Source organism: Epargyreus clarus, unplaced genomic scaffold, assembly GCF_041222505.1.
Source record: "Epargyreus clarus isolate Ecla_fem2 unplaced genomic scaffold, WU_Ecla_fem_2.2 ptg000009l, whole genome shotgun sequence".
Lineage (NCBI taxonomy): Eukaryota > Metazoa > Arthropoda > Insecta > Lepidoptera > Hesperiidae > Epargyreus > Epargyreus clarus.
In genome coordinates, this window is record NW_027332217.1 from 2,521,121 (window position 1) to 2,546,262 (window position 25,142).

The 25,142-nt window shown below is 32.9% G+C and overlaps 1 protein-coding gene across 4 annotated transcripts in view; it reads right to left on the reverse strand.

Moving 5' to 3' along the window:
* The window catches only part of rols (zinc-RING finger and ankyrin repeat domain-containing protein rolling pebbles), a 218,870-nt gene that overhangs the window by 177,426 nt on the left and 16,302 nt on the right, over positions 1-25,142 (reverse strand). For 2 of the 4 annotated variants that reach the window (XM_073076408.1, XM_073076409.1), the window contains exon 1: positions 12,775-13,036. The exons of the other annotated variants lie outside the window; for them this stretch is intronic. In XM_073076408.1, the coding sequence (XP_072932509.1) occupies positions 12,775-12,847 (73 nt within the window). In that variant the 5' untranslated portion in view covers positions 12,848-13,036. Of the gene's footprint in view, positions 1-12,774; positions 13,037-25,142 lie in introns of those variants that run through there. 4 annotated transcript variants of the gene reach the window in all.

Consider the following 25,142-nt stretch of genomic DNA (forward strand, 5'->3'; position numbering starts at 1 on the left):
TTACATTTAAATCCGTTTACATTACAAATTTATGGTCTGTTCAACGGTTTGAAAAAGTATCCATCGGTCTAATACTCGTATGTTGTGGGTAGATTATTGTAAGACAAACTATAAGTGGTTAAATAGGTCGCCTGTATGTACTCGTAACAATTCTAATGAGATAACAAGGCAAGTACGTAAATAAAAAAAGGTCATCTTTTCACGTAACATCTGAATAAACATACAAGTTATGACACACTTTAACAAATTTATATATTTAAGGATTGTTTGGCGCAACAAACTATTTTTTTAAACGATTATTTATCAATATAAATATTTAATCTACTACAATCATCTCATATTAATAATAAGAGTGACAATTTTATTAATAAAAGACGCCCCAAATTTTAAACAACTTCATAATCCATATTTTGACAGCCCTGTTCAATTTGCAATAAAACTAATAAAATGTCCCATAAAAGACTGAAAAACATTTAAACTTATTCTTTATGGAATTAAAACTCATCAGTTGACAGCCCTATTCCCCACTGCGAAATGAAATAATGGACGAAAGCACGCATTCGCTACACTAGATCCCGCGGCGGATTGTAACAGTATATTACACTGTAATATAATAACTTTAGTGCGTTTAGTTGAGCATTTAGCGAAATATTTCCTCGACTGTACCTCTCCAACGTAATTGGTGTGACGTGCGCGTAAATTAGGTTCTGCTTGAGGCTTCAAAGTACAGACAGTAAACAAGATTGTAAGAGAAAAACACACTGAAACCTTTCGTCAAGTAGAGTACTGGGTGCGTTTCTGGTATTTGGTAACACACTCCGTGCGTATTAATTTGTATGACATTGCGTTGATTTAGAACCGAGAGAGAATAAACTTTTTCTGTATTGCGGTTATACATAAAGCGGAATACACAAATACCCGAGTCCTAGAACACAAATCTTAAATAATTATCTGTAGGTTGTGTGGTCGGGTATCAAACCCTGATCCTCGTGTGACCACGCTGCTACGGGTTATCACTAAAACCCTAATGTAAATCATACGATCGATCTCCAGTAAACAAAACTGTTTTTATAACGATTGACTTTCAATTTGTAACTGTTTTTATATGATCCAATGTATCGACCTGACTCTGACCTTGTTAACCCAACACTTAATTATGTACGAATTCTCTACGGTCTAAAGTTAATTAAAGTTTCATTAATAATAATTGGAAACTAGATAAAGTGTAAGGTGTTAGATCTTCTCCAGCTGAGATAATGGCGAGTGTTATAAACTATGAACTGAAACTCGTAGTAGCACGATCGACCCCATTATACTTCCCACACCACATACGGGATTGTTTTTGATTGTTTTTGATTTGATTGTTTTGGGGAGTGGCAGTGATAGCCTAGTGGTTAAGAAACGCGGTCTCTCGATCGAGGGGTCCGAGGTTCAAATCCCAGGCACGCACCTCTGATTTTCAAATTTATGTGCGTATTAGAAATTAATTATCACTTGCTTAAACGGTGAAGGAAAACATCGTGAGGAAACCTGCATACCTGAGAGATAAAAATTTTAAAGGTATGTGCAGTCTACCAATACGCACTTGGCCAGCGCGGTGGACTATGGCCTTATCCTTCTCATTCTGAGAGGAGACCCCTGCCCAGCAGTGGGACAGTAATGGGTTGATGATGATGATGATACGGGATTGTTTTTTGTGAGTGAATGCTATGGAATTTAGTATATTTTAGTAGTTAAATCATATACGCACGAAACAGTAAAACAATCGTTAATTATATTTTACTTGAGTGTTAATTAGTGATTCTTAACATAAAGGTTGCTTTCACAAGAACTAGCTAAGCTATGGATGTAAGTGAATTTCAACAATAGCTTTAGTTGAAACTCATTGAAAATCCAGCAGTTCTGTTGAAAAAATTGACATACCTAATTTAGCGTCCTAATAGTACCTTGGTTTGAAACAAAGCACTATATAAAAGCACTATAAAGCACAAAGCAAAAGTGCTTTGCTTTGTGCTTAAATATAGTGATATTGCTATAAGGATGACAAGAAAAGGAGTATTACTCGTAGTATGCTAAGTATTTAATGAAAAAAAAACATAATTTAAAAGTACATAACATAACAGTTCATTAAATTGTTGCGATTTATATTTTACTTCTACGTTCCACAGATTTATTTATACACTACCATAACAAGAAAATTGATTGCACAAGCAATTGACATGAGCTCGATTTATGTAGCGAATTTATGAATGAGCGCGCACGCTCATAATTTATACTCGTATGTTTACAACTGCTGTCCCATTCTCACCTCACAAGTGTAATGTCAGAAGTCCTTTACGCAATTTATAATGATGGCTTTCTTACACGAAAACACATGGCCTTAATTAAGCGGCGTTAAAGCTGATATTCGTATGTGGCTTGAGGGTGAAGAATGATTTCGACACCTCGTCTGGATAATCATTACTTGAGTTGCAAACTTGTATTTTTCTTAAAAAAGGAGTGGTTTTGTAAGGATCGACTTCATTATTGCAGTTAAAAATAAAAGTATTTCTGTATTATGAGTAAGGGTGCCTACATATTAAATGGTCCATCGTCAATTTTCCGTAGATTGGGGTCGCCACTATGAAGGGGTTATGAAGGTGGTAGAACCCTTTGTGGTTCGACTCCGGCGGCACCACCGCCACACCTATTTCTACCTAATAACAGCAGTGTTAGGCGCTGCTGTGTTCCGGTTTGAAGGGTGTGGTAAGGGAGACAGACTTTTCCGAGGCGTTCCAGCTTAGTCCTCAGGGGTAGCGGCGCATCTGTGACCGACCTTATGTAGGAATATCTAATCCTATCTGAGGTTGATTACAGATGTCCATGGGCGGCAGTAGCCACTTACCATCAGGTGGACTGCATGCTCGTCTTCTACTCTTATATTATAAAAAAAAAGGGTTGGTCATTCGGTCGGTCAGTTGAGAAAATATTTATAATAATAAACGTGGTTTGTAAGTAGGTACAATTAATAAAATGGCTTAAACTTTTTAAAATAACAGATTTATCCTTACTCTTACATAATATTTAAATAGTTTTTTTGATATTGAATATAACATTAAAAAGTATTGTTACACAATCTACATAATGTGATATAATGATAACTATATTATATATAACTATATGAATTATTTTATATCGTTATGAACTTCTTTAAGAAATAATGATAATGGTAACCCAAATTCGTGAAACGCATTCATTCTAGTGATAATAGCCTCGATGGAACCAAACCAATTTCAATTAGTGTTGAGCGAACAAAACCGTGCGTTCATTATTTTATTTGGGTTCATTCCCGTCTCGGACATTTTTTATTCCATTAACAGGTAGTACGCTCGACCAGTTCCATTTGCCCTTTGCGAACCCGGTGTCTGGTGCTTCTCAAATTTTGGAAATATATATAGCGGATAAAAAATCGGCCCGATTTTTTTCTTTTTGTATTGATTTTTATTTGCTGCTAGCAAAATATTGAATAACGTGAATTTGAAAAGTATCCTACAGATAGTTATTTTCATGTCATCGGACTGTCTATTTACACTGCTGTTGTAAGGAAGAAATATATTTGACAGTGCTACCGTGTCATACAACCAACAAGTGATTTCTGGCACTCAAAAATTTTAAAACTACTACTCAGAAACTGGAAAAAATACAATATAAACAAAGATTTTTTTGTAATAACATAGATAGGAGGATAAAAAAATGGGTAGATTTTTTTACACTAAACCCCAAATAAAATTAAACCTGGCCTGGCCACCTTTAACGCAAGTTACCGGCGCGATTATATTACTAGAAGTAGACTTGTAACACTTACAGTAAAATTGTACAGACTATATTATCCTTCAAACCAGAACATATAATATATATATTTGATAGTAAAATGAAGTAACGCGTGTAGGTACTGTGATACTGAAAACGTCACAAATAGTATCGATTACACTATTTAGTCACACTTTAACAATCACTGTCACGTAATAGTCGTCGGATCACAAAAAACGACCCAACTCCGCTTCTTCGGTAGTGAAGACAATATTCACCGTCTTCCATCCCTCTTACACCTATGTTGTGTGAGCGAGATGCATATTCAATTCCAGCCGCCCACGGGACGCTTCCCACCCGCTGGCTTGGATGATCTTGTTTCAATTAATAATATTACAATACAACACTATGTTGAATTATTATCACGGAACAACAATTATTGTTTAGTAGTCAATAATAATATCAATAGGATTCAATCGGACGATAGATTACAAACGAATTTGATTGTCAGGCGTAATGCTTATCATTGAAGATATTTGTAATCATATTAGCGGGTAATGCGGCTGTGTTTAGTCCTACAAGTATGTCTATAATTTCATATTTAGCTTAAGTTAGGTTAATGTATTTGATATGAAATTCAAAAAGGGATAACCGTTCTGAAGGAAGAACAAGTTATGAGGTTATATACATAGACAAGTTTATTACTTATGTAAGTAACATTATATTTTTCCTCAAAATAATAGTTATAGTAGTTTACGTCGCCAGTTCTCCATAACTGATACACTTTATAAAGTAATGGTAAGTAACTGATGTTCATGAAGGATTTAATACTATGCCCGATTGATTAAAGATGATTAAACACGCCATACGTATGAGAACTAAGTTGGAAAGAATTATAAGTCTTCACTACTCGTCAATGAGATAATAAGAGAAACCATTACTGCTACAGACTAACAAAAACAACTTGATTCCGACCAGATCTTTTTCGTCAGTAGGTAAGTGATTACGTAAAAGAACTTTGCATTACAACTCAAAGTTAAAAGCGTTGCGCAATATCCCATTTCATTGATAAAACCAGAACGACCAATCACAGAGCAATTACTGACATGTCCACAAAATGGCGGCCGTATACAAACAAATTAAAAAATAGACTGACCAACGTTAATAGCTTTGCTCAACAATTCAAGCCAAAAAAGCCTACATGACGAAATACTCACACCCCAGGTGATAAATTACTTGCAATACCAATTTGCATAATTTTAAAATTAAAAACACGACGCCATTTTTTGGTCCAAACTGCGCTTTTATTTTAAAAGACAATTTTATCGCTCGACCTTGCATAAATTAGGATAAGAGTAAGAATATTTTTTTGGTTAATAATAAATGATTTTATTAGGCGATTGTCGGTGGTCTTATAAGTGTCTATTAAATTATAAATAAGATGACGTTAAAAGCTATAAAATTACTTTTTTAATATACTTATCAACCAAATAAAAAAATCAAATAAAAAGTTTACGATGTAGCAATAGAACAATAACAGAATAAACCGAAGATAGTTGTAGAATTCGAAAGTTGAAAATATAAAATTTTATCACAAATCCTTAAGTAGTCATTTACGGATTATCCCTTAAATAATTATTTAGAGACACGATAAACGGCTAGTCACTTAAATTTGGATTAGGATTACAGTTAGCTAACAAACAATAGTAACATAATACGACAATAGTAACTGATAGCGACAATCTCTTGTTCACTGGATTGGAACCCATCAATTAACATCAGGTGGAGTCAAGACCGTTTACTTATATTACATGTGAGCCCGAGAGAGGTCCCAAAAAATGTCTCCTCTATACCGCCATTTACCAGGTCCAAAATTGTCCATGAACCAACCATGAACATTCCAAAATTGTATTGAAATCGGTTGAGCAGTTTCGAAGGTTAGCATGTACGGGCATAGTAGCAGTGATTTATTTATATTAATAAAAAATATATACAAAGGTAAACATGATCCCACGCAGCAGCCAAATAGTAACTAGCCGGTGTTTGCAATAATTTAAGCGTTTTACCATAAATGTTTATTGGTCACGATACTCACTTTCACTTCGATTCTCCAGAGGATTGTATTTAGTAGTAAGCGCAACATTTACCAAACATAGCCAATTTAGCCATTCAACGATTCTGTAGAAGATCAACGTTCGTTGATCAAAGTTTGATTAGAAAGTGCGTGATTGTTTGAACTCAGAAAAATGACGGCGATGTGGATGATAGAAAAATAAAAATCTAACAACAATATTAAAAACATTGAAATTAACCAAAAATCCGAACAAGCGAATACTGTAGATACACATCGTTCGGATGGTCCTGACCACTTCAGATTGCTGAATAAACGTCGATCGGCAGACAAAATAAAGAACTGATTGCTTTATAAAACAAGTTATCGACGTTCAAAAAAATTAAAGGGATACAAAAACTCACACACCTGCTTTTATGTCTACCCGTATCCGATGAACCCTCGCGAAGGTATCGAACAAAAAACGCCGGCTCTTCCCAACCGTTACTCCAGCTGACAAATTAGCATAAAGTCAATGTCAAAATGATTAGTTCAATTTGTCTGACCGTCACTTTTGGCACGGCCGTAATATGCAATTGTTTGATGATTTTGTAACTGTCTCGTAAAAAGTGTCGGATGACCTCAATCTGTTTGGCATTTATTTGGATTAGTTTCATATAAAAATAAATAAATAGGCGGACGCTACGACTAGGTATAACTCGAGTTATACCTATTTTCGATAATAATATTTATAAAGTTTAATGTAGTGAATACCCATAAAGCCTAAATGAGAACAACAAAACAGATGCAACATCAAAACTCGTAAGCATTACCTACTTGAATTTTTAATTTGAAAGAGCCCATCTGTTCCCTACACAGAGAGTAAGTTACATCAACTACTCTAAAGCTTTCAGGCAACTTTCATCCATAAAGCTCAGGTAATTACATTATATAATGCCATAAATGAGTCCAGATATGATAACAAAAGCTGTGTACAATGCACTTGAGTTAAGGTTCGTTGCACCTCGATACGCTAATTTAGCGAGTAAACTGCTATGAATGATCGCAGGTAGGTGTTATTTTGCTTGGTTTGTAGGCTCTGCTTTAATTGCTTAGCATAAGTTACCCTTGTTTCTGAATAGGTGAAAGTTTCTGTGCAATACGCAGTTAAGTTTATTAAAACAGAATTGATCTTACTGTTGCTATACTGATTTCTGGATTCGTGGAACCCATGATATAATTCTCTTTCTTTATTTCTTTTCAACCCAGTTTTGGGTATGCGTCTGTTTTTACTGTGCCAGACAATTCCAAGAATGGTAGTTAAAACGGTTTTCGGTCCCACAATCTTTTGGTGATTTCCTTTGGGGCACCATTTAAAGTTAACTTGTTAAGTAAACAATATCAAAAGTAAACAATCGGTCTAGTATAGCATGTATTTCTTCCGATACGTGTTCATACCATGTTCAGAAACGACCATATGGAGGAGTAAAAGCAGAGTCAATATTTCGGAAACAAATTAGTATACCTGTACTATTTTAAGGCCGATTGTTTGTATTTGCTTAGGCCCCACGATTTTAATGCATTGTCTTAAGACCATCTGTTGACTTGTCTATTAGGGTTGAGTAGGTAATACTACTGACATTCATATTTAAATAGTTTTAACATTACTGTTATATATTTTAAAATATGAAATAAATATTAAATGCATACAATTTTTTACTAAAGATCAAGAGAAATTGCAAAAGAGAAAATTCAATTAAGATACCACATGCATTTTGTAGATATAAAGTGTTATTTATAAAATGTGGTAAAGATAATAAATAAAAAATGTCTCGTAAAGTTGACGATAAACGAGATAAATTTAAATACTTGTAATTAATATACAAACGGAACAATAAACAACACAGTAACGGATCATAAAGGATTTGATGTTGGAATAAAATAAGATAATAACGCCTTCTCGAAGTCATAGCGACAGTCGATTAAAACAACGAAAATGAAACCTTGGCAAGTCCTTGCGCTAAATTTACAAGCCAATAAAATTGCCAAGTAGTGCTCATAAAGTGTTAATAGTTAACACTAATGTATAACGAGACATTGTAATAGGAATTCGGAACTTAATGAAATGTACTATTACAATTTGAACTCGTGCCAAAGATGCTATTGGGAAAGGTCAAGAATTCCTCGGAAGTAGATGAAAATGTGTAAGCACTTTGTTTGAAACAAGGCAATTTTATTCAGTGATACTGTCGGTGGAGAAACTGATGTACTGCTGTTTGGCTACTTGCCAAAACATCAGGAAAGGTCAGTTACAGATATACAGTCGTACGATATTTACAAATATGTATTCATTGTTGAACATCTTTACTTCTGTCAATTTGGTTTCTAACTTTTTTATAGTTTGTCTACATAAGTTAAACAGTGATAATCTTTACTACGTATTTAAACCAACAGCTTTCATAAAGCTTAACATGTTTGATCGCTTTTATTTAATCTTTATTCATAATTTTTGACATTCTTATCGGCTACCTTATCTATTATAATGATCTTACCGCATGCCGTATATACTTGAGTTCGTACTTACTTAAAGTTCTTTTGGTATTTAATGCGTGATCTCCAACGGAAATTGCACACATATGCATTTGCACCCACCCGCATTTTTGCAGAGGTCGATGTTCCCCATGCCCCAAGACCTTTACCCAGTAGGACATATGTTTGCTCATATTGATACTCAGCATTGTTTTAAAATCTTTAACTTCTTCGTACAATGTACTTACACTTTAAATCTTTTGATGTTTTCGAAGTTTACCTCTAATTACCATCCACGGCTTTAATATACCATGATTTTGTGTATATAAACATATGTTACTAATGTTGATTTTAAATGCCTATGACTCAAAAATCTGACTGTTTTGAAATTTTAGTGTGTCATAAATTCGTCATCCGGTATTCATACTGTAAAAAATGTCATCCTTCCTAATTTTAATCTTCCGGCAACTTGATAGCATCCGCTTTTAAAACAATAGTCTGCTGCCACATTACTCGTTATAGCTTTTAGAGTTGCTTCATTGCACTTATCAAACTCAAAAACATCTCAGAAGACAACGTGTATAATGTAACGGTTTTTTTGTAGCTGATCAGTAGACCATACAAGTATCATACTCTAATACACAACTAAACCAACTTTTTTGAGGATTACGAAGGATTACAACGGTTTGACATAAAACGATATCCTAAACATTGGGATAATCATAAACGTCCCGTGATTTACTTAAAATGTAAATGATACAGTTGACAAGAGATAAGTTTAATCTTAATCGTGCATCAAAGCTTAGCTTCAATGGAGTTGAATAAATGAACCGTGGAAAAGCCACGCAAGTTTACACATATGTATGTGAAAGTTGACAGAATAGAGACAGAAAGTAACAGAAATGAATGAATTTAACGGAATTCCGACAAATAATCACGTGTGAGATGAAAATAATGCATGTGAGTCATAATAAGATAATTTATTTTATCAATTAACTCTCAGTTGACTCAGATAACTAAGTAAAGCAATGCTAACATCTGACACTTGAATAATAAAACTGTACATAACAATTAATTTCAGATGTTTTGCTACCTAGCAAGGCTGTAACAATGTTTTGCAGCAAATAAAAGCTACCAAACAAAGAGCGAATACAAGTTCGATGACGTAGAGGCTATAAAAACATTGCAACAAAGAAATCTCTATGGTCATGCAGACCTATGTCAGCTACCAACCGGAAACTAGCTATTGAACTCGAATAACACTCAGAAGGAAACAAGTTTATACGTGTTTCTTTTCGAAACACACTGGCATGTGATTGATAAGGCGATACCGATTGAATTCAAGGTACACATAATAATGGACACTTCTATAAACGGTTGTTTATATTATGACATGTTTCTGTAAGTAAATGTAAATGCGTCTTGATCTATGCGTACATGTAATTAACATTTAATATCAATAATTGCTCGTTGATTAACATTAAACTATCAAAACATGAATTAATGAACTCATAATCCGTAATATTCTATAAACATTATAAGTACGTAAATCAACAGTCATAAGGGAACAAACAAAGCAGACAAAGTTAAAAACTCAGCAAAATATCAGTAATAACGTGGCTAAAAAAACAAAAACAAATGGAACACGAATCAATTTCTACCAGAACGAAATTGTCGGTAGAGTATTGAATGATATTGACACACATACGGGCGGGGAGTCTACTCTACTTGAGTCGGTCGTGTACGTTGTAGATAGCAGACAAAAAATACTTGAACAAACACCGGCTGCTGTTCGCCCGACCCAACGAGCTCAAACTCGACAGGCAACATTCAAATAGAATATAGTGCATCTATTTCGAATAAAATTTCACTTTATTAAATAAAATTCACTTTATTATGGGAGGTTCAATCTAACCCATTACCTTTATCAAAGAAAACGTCTTTTTGTAAAGTTATTATCAATATGTCCTCTTAAACGTCGCTTAGCTTAGTGAAAGCTTATTTGATAGGTTTTATTGCGGGTAATGGCTTTAGTGGTCGCAATTTAACTATACTTAGCTCGAAAACGTCCAATGTTCAAATGATCACTGTCTTTATTGACCAAATGAGTCGGTAAGAAGAAAGTATAGAAAAGTCTATTATAATCAAATGTTTTATATTCATCAGATTATTGGATATTACGCCCACGGTTAAGGCAGCGTTTGTTTATAGCACTGTTGAATAACAGTACTTGCCCGCAGGTGTATTATGGCTTCTTGCCACTCGTATATTGGTAGAATTATATAAAACTCAGGTTCTTGCATACTTTTCCATGCCAGAAAGCTGCCACTTACAATCAAAAGCAATTTATCGCTCGATCATACGACAAGATATTCTTGAGTGCAATAAATTTTACATTACGAACTTATCGAAACTTATAGCCGACAATAAATTAGACTCAGTGTGTGGCAGTAATTAAATTAATTATAGTGCCAATAAAAAGTACGAAAGATCTATAAAAAAGAACTGGTTTTGATTGGCCCTCTGAGGATTATCAATTCGTGATACAGAATCCATGCAAAAAGTTTGATACTCCTAAAATTCAATCATAGGATATAAAATAGAAAAATGTCCAATATAAATGTTCATTCACATCTCAAAATGCATTAAATGCTGATAAGGTATTTTCATGTCTTTGCTAATCAGTTAATTTGAATAAATCTATAAAGAAATTTGTTTAAATAAGTAAAAATTTACATTTGACCTCTATTAAAACAATGGGAATGCAACAACTTGAAATGTATCGGAGTTGTAAACAAACCTATCTGTATTTGTGATGTTGTCTTGATTCTCTGTGCAATTTTCCTGCCTTCCATCAAGTTGATCATCATTTGCATACTATAATCAATCAGTAGATTTACGGAAATAATACAAAATGCGGGATTTTTCCGTTGCCGTCTCAAGCTTGATAATCACTTATGCAGTCGAACATAATTTATGTATATAATAGTACACCACTATCAATAATACTGAGCATTATTTCTTAGATATGGATGTGTTAATTACACACATTGATAATACACGTATTGTTATTGTTCCTTAAAATAACGATATGATTATTTAAATCGATAGAAATGTATGGAAGCTTCATTTATTTATCTTACTTGATGGTAGGTGTAGTATATAAGTCACTCGTCTAGTGTAATCACCTAAAGCTTATGACATGTGCTCAGCTGCCTGACAGTAATAAGTTGATAATGATGAATGAGATATTATAAACTAGTGCATAGCCCTGAATCTCCTTGGCTATGAATATCAACATAATCATTTATCTAGACATTGAATAATGTACCATTAAATTTTGCCTCAGAACGGGTCGTGATTACCTTATACTGCGTTTTCTTTCGAAGGCACATTCCCATGGCGTATCACAACTGGTAATAACCCCTACCCTTTCTAATCCTTTTATCTAGACAGAGACAAATAGACAGGTCCTTTGCGCTACGAAAATGAAAACTGGCAAAACATACTAAGCTCGAGATCATTTTTTGGATCAGCTAATTTTGGCAAGGGCTTTATCGAAAGATTGTATCTTTCTACCAAAATAAAACGTAAAGTTAGAAGATGGAGAAGACAATAAGCTTACTGAGTAGTAAAATAGTCTAATCTGATAATCTGAATTTGAATCTAGAAGTTCTGATGCAATAGTGCGATTCCTACTTCATTAATATTCTATTAGCGTAAAAATAAACAATTGAAGGTCTTACTTCCTTGACAGGGTGATGTCGCGTGGGCGATGGATTCAGCTCCAGTGGATCATCTGAGTCATTACGGAATAGGATTTGTTGTATCTCTACAATTCTATGAACCCCCACGTATGATCCGAACGGTTTATGGTATCGCATTAAAATATATTTCAAAGTATGATGAAATATATGCAGAATAATAATATATATCCGAGCTATTTCAATCTTTGCTGTTAAATTTTAATCTCAACTGTTGTTTACCTCGAATTTTGTTTAATGTAGTCGTTTTGGTACTTTTACTTCATGTATAAGCGTTTCATACATATAAACTTGCTTTATTTATCACAGAAAACTTTGAAGCAAAATCCTACATTCACATAGCCGTGTTCTGTAACATTACTAAAATATTCCCATTCAGATATAAGCAGATAATATAGAAGTAAATATTTACAGTGTATTCAGTGAATGAAGTTTATGTCGCTTGATCCTTATGAACTTAACAGGACACTTATAACTCCAAGAGAGCATCTTATCATTGGTTGCACGTACATTTCTCGATATTCCTATCAGAAAGTCATAATAAATTATCGTACCAGCCATTAAATATTCTGATTCTGTTGAGGCGCCATCGAATGGTATATAAAAATACGAACAATAAAACATATAACGATAAAACATTACCTAGGAAGCTGAGGTTCAGTTTCTCGTCCACAGAGTCGTCATCGTTGAAGTACTCCAACTTTTTCGAATTCATTTTCAATGTTTAGAACATATCCTTTATCACTAACACTGAGTTGCACACAAATGTAACACACGCACACACTAACTAACACAAACGGGAATGTCACTGTCTTTCTGAATTTGAATTTTGTTCGTTACAAAATGGCGGCGCACGCGCTTCCGTCCGTCGCGCGACGAGCCACCGACGCGAATGACGCCGCCGCACCAACATGTGCGTTCACCGCGCTCGGCTAGATTCCTGCCAGACCGACCTGCACGATAATCTGATTAAAATGCCCTTTGCTCATAGTGTTATTGTTCCATTTCCTACACTCTTGCCGCTGTGAATGAAATCGTAAACATGATGCTGATATTCTCGCTCTGACCCCAAAGTTTAGTTGCAAAGTAATACTTGATAACTTTAGAGCCAATAGCTACTGACCCCGGACTATTAAGTTACTTTGTTATACGTACTCTCTTAGTTTCTATTGAACTACTTTATCAATAATTTCCTGATTTAAGTTATATACAAAGAAAGGACTTGAACTCATATAAGAAATATTTTAAAACCGAAATACTCATAGCATGATTACAGGATTAATACAAAATGATATTTTTATATTATCAAAAGCAGTTTCTCGAAAATATATTTCGTAATTATATCCTTCTTGTGCTATAAGGGCAAGAAGGTAGCCAATAGTTTGTTTAAAAGTTGCATGTCTCCTTTTGCAGGACGCAAAAGCAATCAGAAAACAGGTTTTGCATCATAAAACCGTTTATAAATTTCACAGTATATTTTTAGCTTACGCATAGCTGTTGTCATCAATAATCTGCTTAACTGACAAAATGTTGAACGCATTTACAATAAGTGTTTAATCAAGATTTTAAAGGTATAGAATTAAACAAAAGATTATATATCCGAAATAATCAATGAAAAAAAAAAATAGCGACAAGTTTTAATTTGAGTCGTAAATAAGACATATTATTTAAAATTAAGGAACTTAAAGGTATTCTGGGTTATTAATAACAAGAAATAAATTAAAACAATAAAAATATCAAAGTAGACATCTAAAATCAAGTGCAGGTTGTGCATAAAAATGAAAGTACCGAACGTTATAATCCGGAAACCTTGACATAGAAACCGTACAGCGGAGTGAGTCAAACAATATTTTTTTACAAAATCACGCAAGAGTCACGTTTTGTCTTGTCCCCGATTTGGGACTTAATGCAGATGCATTAAGTGCCTCGTAAGCTACCAAAAATTGCCAAGTTTCCGGTTTCAGGTCAGAATTTTAAAAAATGGGATAGTTAGAGCGGTTAATGTGATTCATTTGCAAATTTCTTTGTGAAGAAATTCTATAATTGCACTTAAAGAGAAAAGGGTAACGGGTTTATATTATTTATGGTATCATATAATTATAATATGAAAATATCTCAGAGGTAATGTTCATGATATTGTTTCTAGGACATAGACATTGTAGCTCTCTTGTAGTATTTTAACAAAATTAATTATATTAATGATATTAAAAAACGAAAAACATACGTAACTGAATGTGAGGAAGAATAAACACGAAACGAAAGTATTTTAATCCAGTGTAAGATTACATACCGATAGAATTACATCCGAAAATTTGTAACAGCAATTTTACTAGGAATTATTGCAAAAACTGAATTTGCATTTTATAATTCACCGAAATTAGATCTTCTAATCCCAAAGGCAATAGTCGTCCAAATTAATCCCACATTTCGCATGCCCCACAATTTATGCTAACTAACAGAGAACCATTCACACGAAGCGAAACACAAATTATTACTTGCGAAAGGGTCGAACCCCACACTATACTACCTATTGTTCCACCATCGCCACAATACCATCCCTCGCTTAGCTTTTTATAATTCACTAGCATATCAAACGCTTTTGATAGGTCAATGTTTTTTTAAACTTCTCTATTATTTTTTGGAATATCTATTTATTATTGCTTGTTTTGTTGGAATGAAATATTATTTGAACCTTTTTATAAATAGCCAAATTAGTGAAAACATTCACAAATTATTATTAAATATTCATATATTATTAAATTACATTTAAAACGACAACCTTAACATCTTTTTCTTTCCTTTTCTCATGACATTGGTAATGAAAAACATGAGTTATGTTAATTCGGTTCTTTGTCAGTTTGTCGTCGAATATGAGATGTCTACTAATGTTTATTTATAAAACGCCACCCAAATGACATTTACACGAAATTAATACTAAGTTACAGAACATAACCATATATTCGGAGCGACTAATTAAACTGGTATTGATGACCAAAAAATTAATTTCCATAATTGATTGGGTACACGCTGTAAGTATTACTGCTGCCATAAAAATTTGATCGGATCACCGCTTCCTTGCGACAGAGAAAAAAAACTTTTGGACATAACTGGTTGGTTCCCACACGCTCTACAGGTTTTTATGGCTTCGAACTCAGGGAATACGAATCCCATCGCAATTTCGTTGAGCAACCACCATATAATTTGGTGGTCCATTAATCTTAACCCGGGATCCAGTTTGACAAAACCAACCAAAAAGATATATATATTACACAATCTTTGGACACTGTATCACCGACCACACGTTGGAATTTGATTTTAAAAATTTCGTATTAAATAGTTATTTCAATCGTCCCATATTTTACAAGGCAGGCCAATTGTAAGCATGTTTGGTAGACTATAAAAATATAAATATATAACAGTAGTTTCCATAAAAACCTAAATATAATTAATCTTACTAAAGTACTTTATTTATGCGATATACTAACGGTAAATGTATTTTTAAAGCAGTTTGAGTTAGTAAGAAAATAAAAGTATTTGAAAGTTTTATGTGAATTTTAAAGTTTAAAAATGTCATAATGCTATTTTCTAAGTATAACAATGATATTGCTCCTGCACAAAATCATACTTGTATAAATAAGTTAAGATAGCTTCCTATGCTCTCTTCATTACCACCCCAAGCAAAGTCATACTAAGATTTCAATACATAATATAGTACAACTGAGCCGAGTTAGAAATTATTTAGCAGATTTACCTTACATTGCCATTGGGATAGTTTTAGAAAGTTTATTTCCTCCTTTCATTGCCTTAAACAAATAATGTGGAAATACGCGAAATAATTGCAATATCAGTTTGATTAATTTTAAACTTTCACTGCGAATGGGTTCAAATCCAAATTACTGTAATCATAATCGAATTAAAGATTACGATCGCACAAATTTAACCGGATTCCATAACGATATTGCATGAAATTCCAATTATTATGAAATTGTATAAAAATGAACAAAAAATGAGATTATCATGTAAAACTTAGGAATTGATCAAAATTTGCCATATTAAAGGTTAGGTTACATATATCTCTTTTTTTTATATTTGGCCAATTTTGTAGTTACTCGTGAAACAGCGCAAGTGTCCTCAAGATATTTAACTTTCAGAATTGAAGGTAGTAACTCAAGTAAGTATATCACATAAATTGTAACATAATATTCACATGTGTCTCTTCTTACCAACTGAGAGAGGATCAGGTAAAATTATTTATTTCGTCTCTTATAATCCAAGAAGCTTCTTCATCTTAGTTCTCGTTAATTCTTTACAATGGTTCTAAAATTGCTTATTTAAATTAAGTAAAAACAAGATGGCACTCTACTAACTCAGATAGCCAAACTTGATTTTTATTCATTTAATTCTCCTCTCTAAAAATATTACTATGTTATCAAATAAAATGAATTCATTTTGCAAAATGTTAATTGAAAAGTGATTTTTTAATAACAAGCCTCGGTTTTCTGAATTGCAGCTTATAAATAAACAAGGCACTTCATCAACACAAATTAGTATCGTAATTTTTCCCATTTCTGCTACTTTACGACGAATCTGATTACAAAAGGTTCAATTTAACTTTCACGTCATTTCGTTTTATAATGCAACCATATTGAGCGCTACTGCATTGGGACGACACGACACGGCACGATATTGACGTCTACAGCACGACATTGGCATTTTTTTTTACTTTTGATTGATACTGACACGACACGGCAGGATCTTGACTCTTAATTATTTAAGTAATAAGGGAAGGATTAAGTATGATATGTAAATTAATATCTTTATACAAATATAATAGAACTTTACGTGTGAAAATATCACATACCTAATCCCATTTTTGCTACTGACGACAGTCGATATTGGCAAGGGACGTCGATGTCATGCCGGGCCAGAAACAAGTATTAGGATTATGCGTCCATTTATCTTGTATGCGTTGCCGTTCTAACGTCGCGTCGTCCCATTGAAGAAGAGCTCATGGCGTATTCCGATTCTTTACAACGTGATACTGTTAACGATACGCTAAAAGCTGTGATTGAACATTTATGGCGACCGAACCAAGAGCAGAAATCCATTGAAGTCGACATAATGTAGGCAGTTAATGTTTTAATGGGGACCGATGCTGACCACACTGAGCTCGTTATTGGTAATAAAGTAAGGGGTATAATAACCCACATTTACCGACAGGTGCAGTATTGTTTGGGATCCATACATTTCACGAATTACGTTCGAATTGACGTGTTACAAAATATTTAAATACAGTACACAGGTAAACGAGTTACCATGGAAATTATTTTCGGAATTGCAACAGGCTTCTGGGATTTTGGTTATTGAGTATTAAATAATCGAAAATATTTAAGTACTTTACAACTCTGTTGCTTATAATCATAATTATTTAACAACAATACTGGCTAGTAAATGTCGAGAAATTGTTTGGATAGTATTTAGAAATTTGAAACGTATGGGATTTTTATTTTTCTCATACCTCGTTATGTGTTGATTGATGAACGAAGCCTGGTTCTACGAAAGAAAATAAAAGGAACCCCTATCATTAGTATTTGAAAAATAAAGGCTTGTAAAATAAAAACGAAAGGAACTAATGTGCTCACAAACATTTTTAAATACGTATAAAGATATTAATATTGTTGCAGCTGTTCTGATGTACGTTATGATTCATATAAAGTTTTTACAATTAGAAATTTTATACAAGGATGCTCATTTTATAAAAAGGAGATCAGGTTTTAGGAGTAAAGTTACTCATAGCATGTTCAGCCTTATATATTCTTGAGAATCATACAAAATATGACGGAGAAACGTATCAAGAGGGTTTTGACTAAGCGGGTTGGTTGAAACTACATGTAAAAATTACTTAAATAAGTCAACGACATTTATATTATCCGAATTGAGAAGCACAAAGCCCTAGTCTATTTTAGTGTTCCCTAAAAACGAATTCCGAAGACAATGAGGTTCCGAAGGTCAGTTCTAGAGGTCGCATTTTTGGTCCATCACTCGGACCTAAGGAGCCTGTGGCATCCCGCCGTTCCCTAAAAGGAGTCCCTGTTTAAAATTCCGCTCCCGTACTGTCGAGGCGCGCGGTACATTTTTAGGCGTTCGACCAACTACGGACATTCCCATAGATTTTTTGTAGTAAAAAATTCTTCGGTTGTTTTAGGTTCTCAGATGGATTTATGCGACTGATCTAATGTTTTGTTGTGTAATGTCAGTGGATACAGGGGTTGATAAGTTACTGAAGAAACCATTGGTATTTGTTATGAGGACAAAGCATTCGATCCTGCACGGGTGGTGTTTTAAAATGTGTCACGTGTCAAATACGATGAAGACGAGACAGAAGCTCTTCAATTTACGACAATAACCATGCCTAGCAAATGGAATTGATCCAGTGAATGGTAAAAACGCATGAAAATAATCCCATGTATTGAAAAATAATAGTTTATTTATTATTGCTATTTCAAAGCTGGTAATAACACAACAGAAATGCATAAAAATGGTTTTTCCTGAAATAATGTAACGTAAAGTCATAAAAATACGAAAAGATTTATCATTAAAAATAAGAAAGGAAAAAAATAAGTAGCTTATTCCGTACTGATACTTTTGTAGTAAATGAAAGCCATTCATAAAAATATTTTTTCTTAAGAAAATCCTTCAAATGAGTATGTTTATGTCGATTTATGAAGGATCGCAATAACTCGCGGGCAAGACACAATTTTGGATAAAATGCCAATGTTATGACATCATACGAATAGCGTCAATTTGGGCGAATTAATTACACTGACAAATTGAAGTTTCGCAATTGTATCGATTGTAAATTCCTAACCTTTAGAACAACCTGAATAGAATACATCAATAGTGTAATTTACATAAATATTAGATTTGTTCTCTGTTTTGTCTAAAATAGCATTATTTTTAATTTTCTACAGTAAGATTTATTATACTTGTCTACTATTATACTTCAGTTCTATTTCGTCATGAGAGAAAAGTATTGTCGTTACAGAAACGGTTACGTTGAGGCGTTGCACTTTCCATAATGAGATGTTTATAGTTTTCAATTATTATAGAAAAAATAGATGTTACGATACATTCCTACCGAGAATCAAACCCGAAACCTAGGTAGAGATTTCATCAGTACGCTATATTTCGAAGCTATATGTACTTATAATCAGTATAATCTGAAGGGTTAACACTTTTAAGCCCTTTTTTATTAAATTCCTATAATTTCTTAAAACAAAGTGTGTTGAGTATTCCAATTTTATGACGTCATATTTTATGGTCCTATCCTATCCTCAGATTAATTGGTGAGATTGTACCGTGACGTGTGACCTGCCTGAACAAGTTTACTGTTAGGCTGCCCATACACGGTGAGTTCTAAGGATTCGTACACACTCTGTTCAGCTATTTATAACTTAATGTTATTGTCGCTGTCATTGTGCTTTGTAGCGTAATTAAAAAAGCTCCACATTTCTTTAATAAAATAATTATTAGAGTCATAATAAAATATCAATATTTAAATTTTTGTTTGTTTTGCATAATTGTGTACGAAAACAAGACATGTTTCTTTTTTCTTTAATCCAATGGGAAGTAAATATTGAACATACTCAACTATGTTAATAATAGTAATAAAAATAAAATACGAGTATCTTATCTTTATTTCTCTAATTAGAAAATAGTCTTATGATTACTAAGTCAATATTAAGTTCTGTTTCCTATTGTATTATATACATAATAAATTATTAAGTTATTTTATGTTAACATAATATTTTATTATCTATTATTTAAATAACATTAAGTGCACTGTTATTGATATTATAATTTTTATTTTTACATTTAAAAAATCAAACTAAATATTTCACATTACATGTGCAAGTGTGAAGCGCCCTTAAATCTGATGCACAGATCCAAATGTAGAGCTCGATCGTGCACAGAATCGAAATTTAAGGTAAGAGTAAGGATTAAAAAGATATATTGTTAAGTAGACAGAAACTTTCTGTAAAATGTTAAACGTTTAGAAAGTTGTTTGTGATATAAGTAATGCACCATTTTTTATTTATAATATTACGTGGGTAATGTGGGTATTAACAAGAATTTATTTTTAAAAAAATATTCGCGATTTCTTAAGTTTGTAAATTTTATAATACCTGTCTACATATAAAGTATAATACATAAGCGATTATGTATCATACAAAATAAAATATAAGTGACCGTCGTTTTGTCAAAAATAAATTAGGATCCATTGAAATCTGACATAAAACTTATCAATCGCAGTTGCAGACAATAAGTATTCTCCTCCCGGTATAAATTAGCAAACTATCCAATATTTACCAAAGATCGTGTAAATTCAATCGTGCAATATGTTCATTTATTTAATATTTATTATAACACTTGATTTGGGTGTTATTATGTTTGTATTATACTATTTTGGAAAGGGCTAAAGCCTTTATTTACCTTAAATTGTCACAATGCATTAAATAAAACCATTCTTAATGAGTACTTACAATCACAGTTAAATTCGGCACTTACCTGAAACAAAAACAATTTATGTAGTTGGTATTTTATTTTTATTAAAATTCTTGTCGTATTTAAAATTAAATGTTACTGGAATGTATAATATATATCAATCGAAATACGAACAAAGATGTTAATAAAAATGTCTAAGTAATGTTCTTCACGTAAACAATAAAATGACAAAAAATTTTTGGTAGCTATTCCAATGTAAAATGCCGAAATGTAAAAAAGAGTTAAAAGTAAAGTCCGTCAAAGACTTAGTCCGCATCCGAGCGTTAACTCGATGACTCATCCGCAAAAGCTTGTGGGCAGCTAAAATGGCGCTTTTGTATGAAAGTAAAGTAAGAAATTAAGTAAAACTTAAGTTGTTATTAACGTCATTTTAGCAGTCATTCAGTCAGAATAGAGAGACTTTATTAAAATAAAATACTTTGGTACTTTTAATAACTATACTTTTGAATAAAAATAAATTTGTATTTCATAAATTACCTACCTACAACTTATCCGCTGTGTGAATTATTACATTTATTATTAGTATTATGTATGTTATTAGTAATTTAAATAATTTTTCAATGAATATGCCATATATTTTATGAATATATTTACAGGTGCCATGTTCCCGTAAATTATTTAATATTGAAATTTAATATCTATCTGCATTATATGTAGCATCATATTATTCGCTCACAAATTAGCGAAAACGTAAACTTAATGTTAACTCAGACCATTTTATCTGTTATTCTGAATTTAACGAAACCATGATCCTTAATTAAAGTTTATTAGCACTAAAGGGTTATTATAGCCAACGGGGTTATTAGTAAAATCGATCAACGACTATACCTTTGTCGCTCATTGACTCGATGACTCATCTGTGGTTCGTGTAATAAACACTAAAATGCTGCTTTGGAATTGCAGGAACGTCTGGATGAGACTTGTTGCAACCTGTTTTGTTTAGATTTAACATGTTTTGGACATTGTTGTAAAGAGCTTTTGTTCCGTAAAATACTTTTAAGAAACTATTGTCATTGGTCATCTATTAGGTTAAGAAAGTGCTAAATGTTAATGTTCTTCACAATAGGTTGGAGATTTGTTTGCTAGGCATTATTTTTTTAAAATATAATTTGAGTTATGACTTATTTTCAGAAGATTACATAACACGGTCCTAGGTACTAATCAAGATATATTTTTTTCTAAAAGAATCAGTCGTATTCTTTAACTATGCTTATTTTCCATAAAATAAATTGTTTTTTTGTTAGTTTAAATATGAAAATACTTTGTATTCTCCATTTTTTCACAATATTTCTCAATTGTAGTGATTCATCTATAAATATTAAGCGTATTCTTAGTGTTTTAAATTTTTCTTCGAATCTAATAAGTAAATTGTAGCTATAAATGGCTCGGCGCAACCTGTTTTCATTGTTATTCTGCGGAGTGAAAATACATGTTGAGCGCTGGACAGTCAACACGACAAGTTGTTTCATGTGTAAAGTTTTATATGTAAAGTTGTTCATGTGTAAGTCATAGATTAGTAAAGATTACTCACTCCTAACAAGAAAATGTACCCAGTTTTGAGAGTTGAAATAGTTGCGTAAAAAAGTTTTGCCACGTCTCCGTGCTAAAATATCTCTAAAATATTTGAAATAATTATTAATTTATTATGTAAATTCATGTAAATTATGCTGTATTAGTTATTTATTTGTAAATTTTCTCTAAAAATGTTTTTATTTGTCAAGAATTCAAAAAAAGAACTTACGATAATAAGCCGTTTGTGGCTTCATTCAATTTCAAGGCGGCGAAGTATCTTTACTAATCTATGGTGTAAGTGTGTAAGTTATTTTTTTTATTTTACGTTACTTATAATACAGAAAATATTTTAAAAATAGATGTATGAAAAAAATAACCTAACTGGGAATGTCTTACATTCCGGCCATATATTGAACTTACCGTACTCGCGGCAAATATAAGAAATCTGAATTGAGGTGGAAGATGACTGTAGATTTGAAAATAATAAATATAATACTAATATTTACAATGAAAACCTTATTTATTTTAAAGAGAAGTTGGTGCAAACATACGTTAATTACAAAAATACCTATTATTAAGATTTTTAAATTTAATAACAGGGTATCACTTCTCTCACTGACTGTACCAGTAACCATCTTTGTGTGAATGAATGCTCAGCTTTTGTTTTTTGTGTCCATTTTGCTGAGAATAATGTATAATTTTATGACAGAAATAGATTGATTGTCGACTGCCCTTTTAGGGTATCCAGCTGTATGAATAAGAATGTCCTGTGACAATTGCTAAGTAATTAGATTGAGTTAAGGTTCCACTTGTATTTTTATATAACTCAGGTTTAATACAACTTTTAGTAATTAATAGAAAACAAGTTATTTATAATCAATTTAGCCCATATTTTGAATAATAAAGGTCAAATTAAACAATTTCTGTACGCTAGAAATGGTCAAATTTCGATTTTTGGTAGGCATTTCGATGGATTGAGTATTCATAATGGGAATAAATTGAAATTTCTGGTTTAAGTGAGAACCTTTCCCAAATTTACCAATCCAACACAGCAGCGCCCACACCATTACACAGTAGCTATGGGTGATGGTCATGAGGACATATGGGTAAGTAACCGACTTGCATTGTTTTTTTTAAAACGCAAAAGGTACTGAACAAGGTCTAATCATTGCTATCCAATGACACCCGGGACCAAGGGCTTGACGCGCACGAAGCACGACAATGCATAAAATATAACCACTAATGGTCACCCATCCGACTTCCGACCGACGTTGCTTAACTTTATAGATCGTAACAAGCCGCGGGGCTATGCGCTTTGTGTTAACTTCAATATGAATAAACAATGAAATACCTATAAATAGGCAGTGAAATTAAGATTAGGGATGCAAGTTCATGAAATTATCGACACAAATATCGATATTTACTTGTATATCAAAAGTCTAACGATATTTTAGATATACCAATTTTATCAAAATCTTCACCAGATATTGTCGACAATTCAAAACATTTACAATTTTTAAAGTAATTAATATTCTGGTGACATTTTTCCCCCGTATTACTAAATAAAATACTAATATTTTCGAGATGGATATACCTATATGTTTTTTTGATATAGTGTTTAATATCATATCATATAAAAACTTACTAAGAATATCGATATTTCGAGGTCGATACCTATATAAATATTATATATCGTATTTTCGATAGTACGTTACATCCCTAATTAAGATCTCTCCAAAGGTCATCTCGCAGTAATGAGATGAACGGCCTAGACTTTCATCACGCCCACTTTCCCCGGCTTAATAAGTAAACTTGGCTATCTTCATTAACTTTGTATGATAGCGGCCCGCCCCGGCTCGCTCGGGTGGCGAAGGGTTTCACTTACGAATTGATGTAGCGTCAAACAATTAGATGGTGAAAGTTTACTTCGACTTTAAGATTGTCCTACCATTGACCCATTAAAGAAGATGCGTAAAAGGTTTTATAAGTCTGGAGTAGCAGAGAAAATTCCAATCCACACAGTAACATATGTAAATCAGCCGGCATCCACACCCATCCATGAGACGAAACGCAACGAGTGCTTCTAGCTAGAAATGGGTGTGGCGGTGGTACACTGTAGTTTATAGTCCTTACATCATGTACATTGTACATTCTAAAATTATCAACTAAGTCAAATACATTCGCAGTGACAGCTTTAAATACACGATCGACATTCGGTTAAGGGAAATCTATAGACAAATAGAATTTTGCCATTCAATCCGGTTCTTCAAAAGATAAAACGAAGCCGCCAACAGATTTCACTACACCACATCTAAGCTCCAGTTGTTAACCAATTCAAATTAAACTTTACATTTCTTGAGAACACATAAAGTTTAACATTTATTCCACACATCCGTGCTCTGTACAATTTCTACAATAATTCATTATTTATATAACATTACCTTCCGCCCGATAAACGTAATTCAATGGAAACCGATACCGTTCTATTTTGAGCTTAAAGCTCAGCTTGATTACGGAAGTGATACAAAAATAGTAAATATTTACGTCCGCCTTACTGCCACCGTAATGAACATCTGGCTTTCAATCTGATTACAAATGGTAAAAGAAAGTGATTATCTTTTGTAAAAAGAAAAAGATGGGAGACATTAGGGAAGTTACGATTAACTCCCCCAAAAACTGACACTACTTACGTACTTTTATTGATTTATTTTTTTATTTTTTACATTTTTAACCCCGACATATACACACACACTTCTTTCAAAATAGAACAGCGAAGACAGGGCTGCTATTAGACAGAAAATTTATCATCAACTAATTACTGACCCACTGCTGGGTACGTGTCTCCTCTTAGAATGAAAAGGATTAACCTATAGTCCACCGCGCTGGCCAAGTGTGAATCGGTAGACTTCACATACCTTTGAAAACTTAGGGAA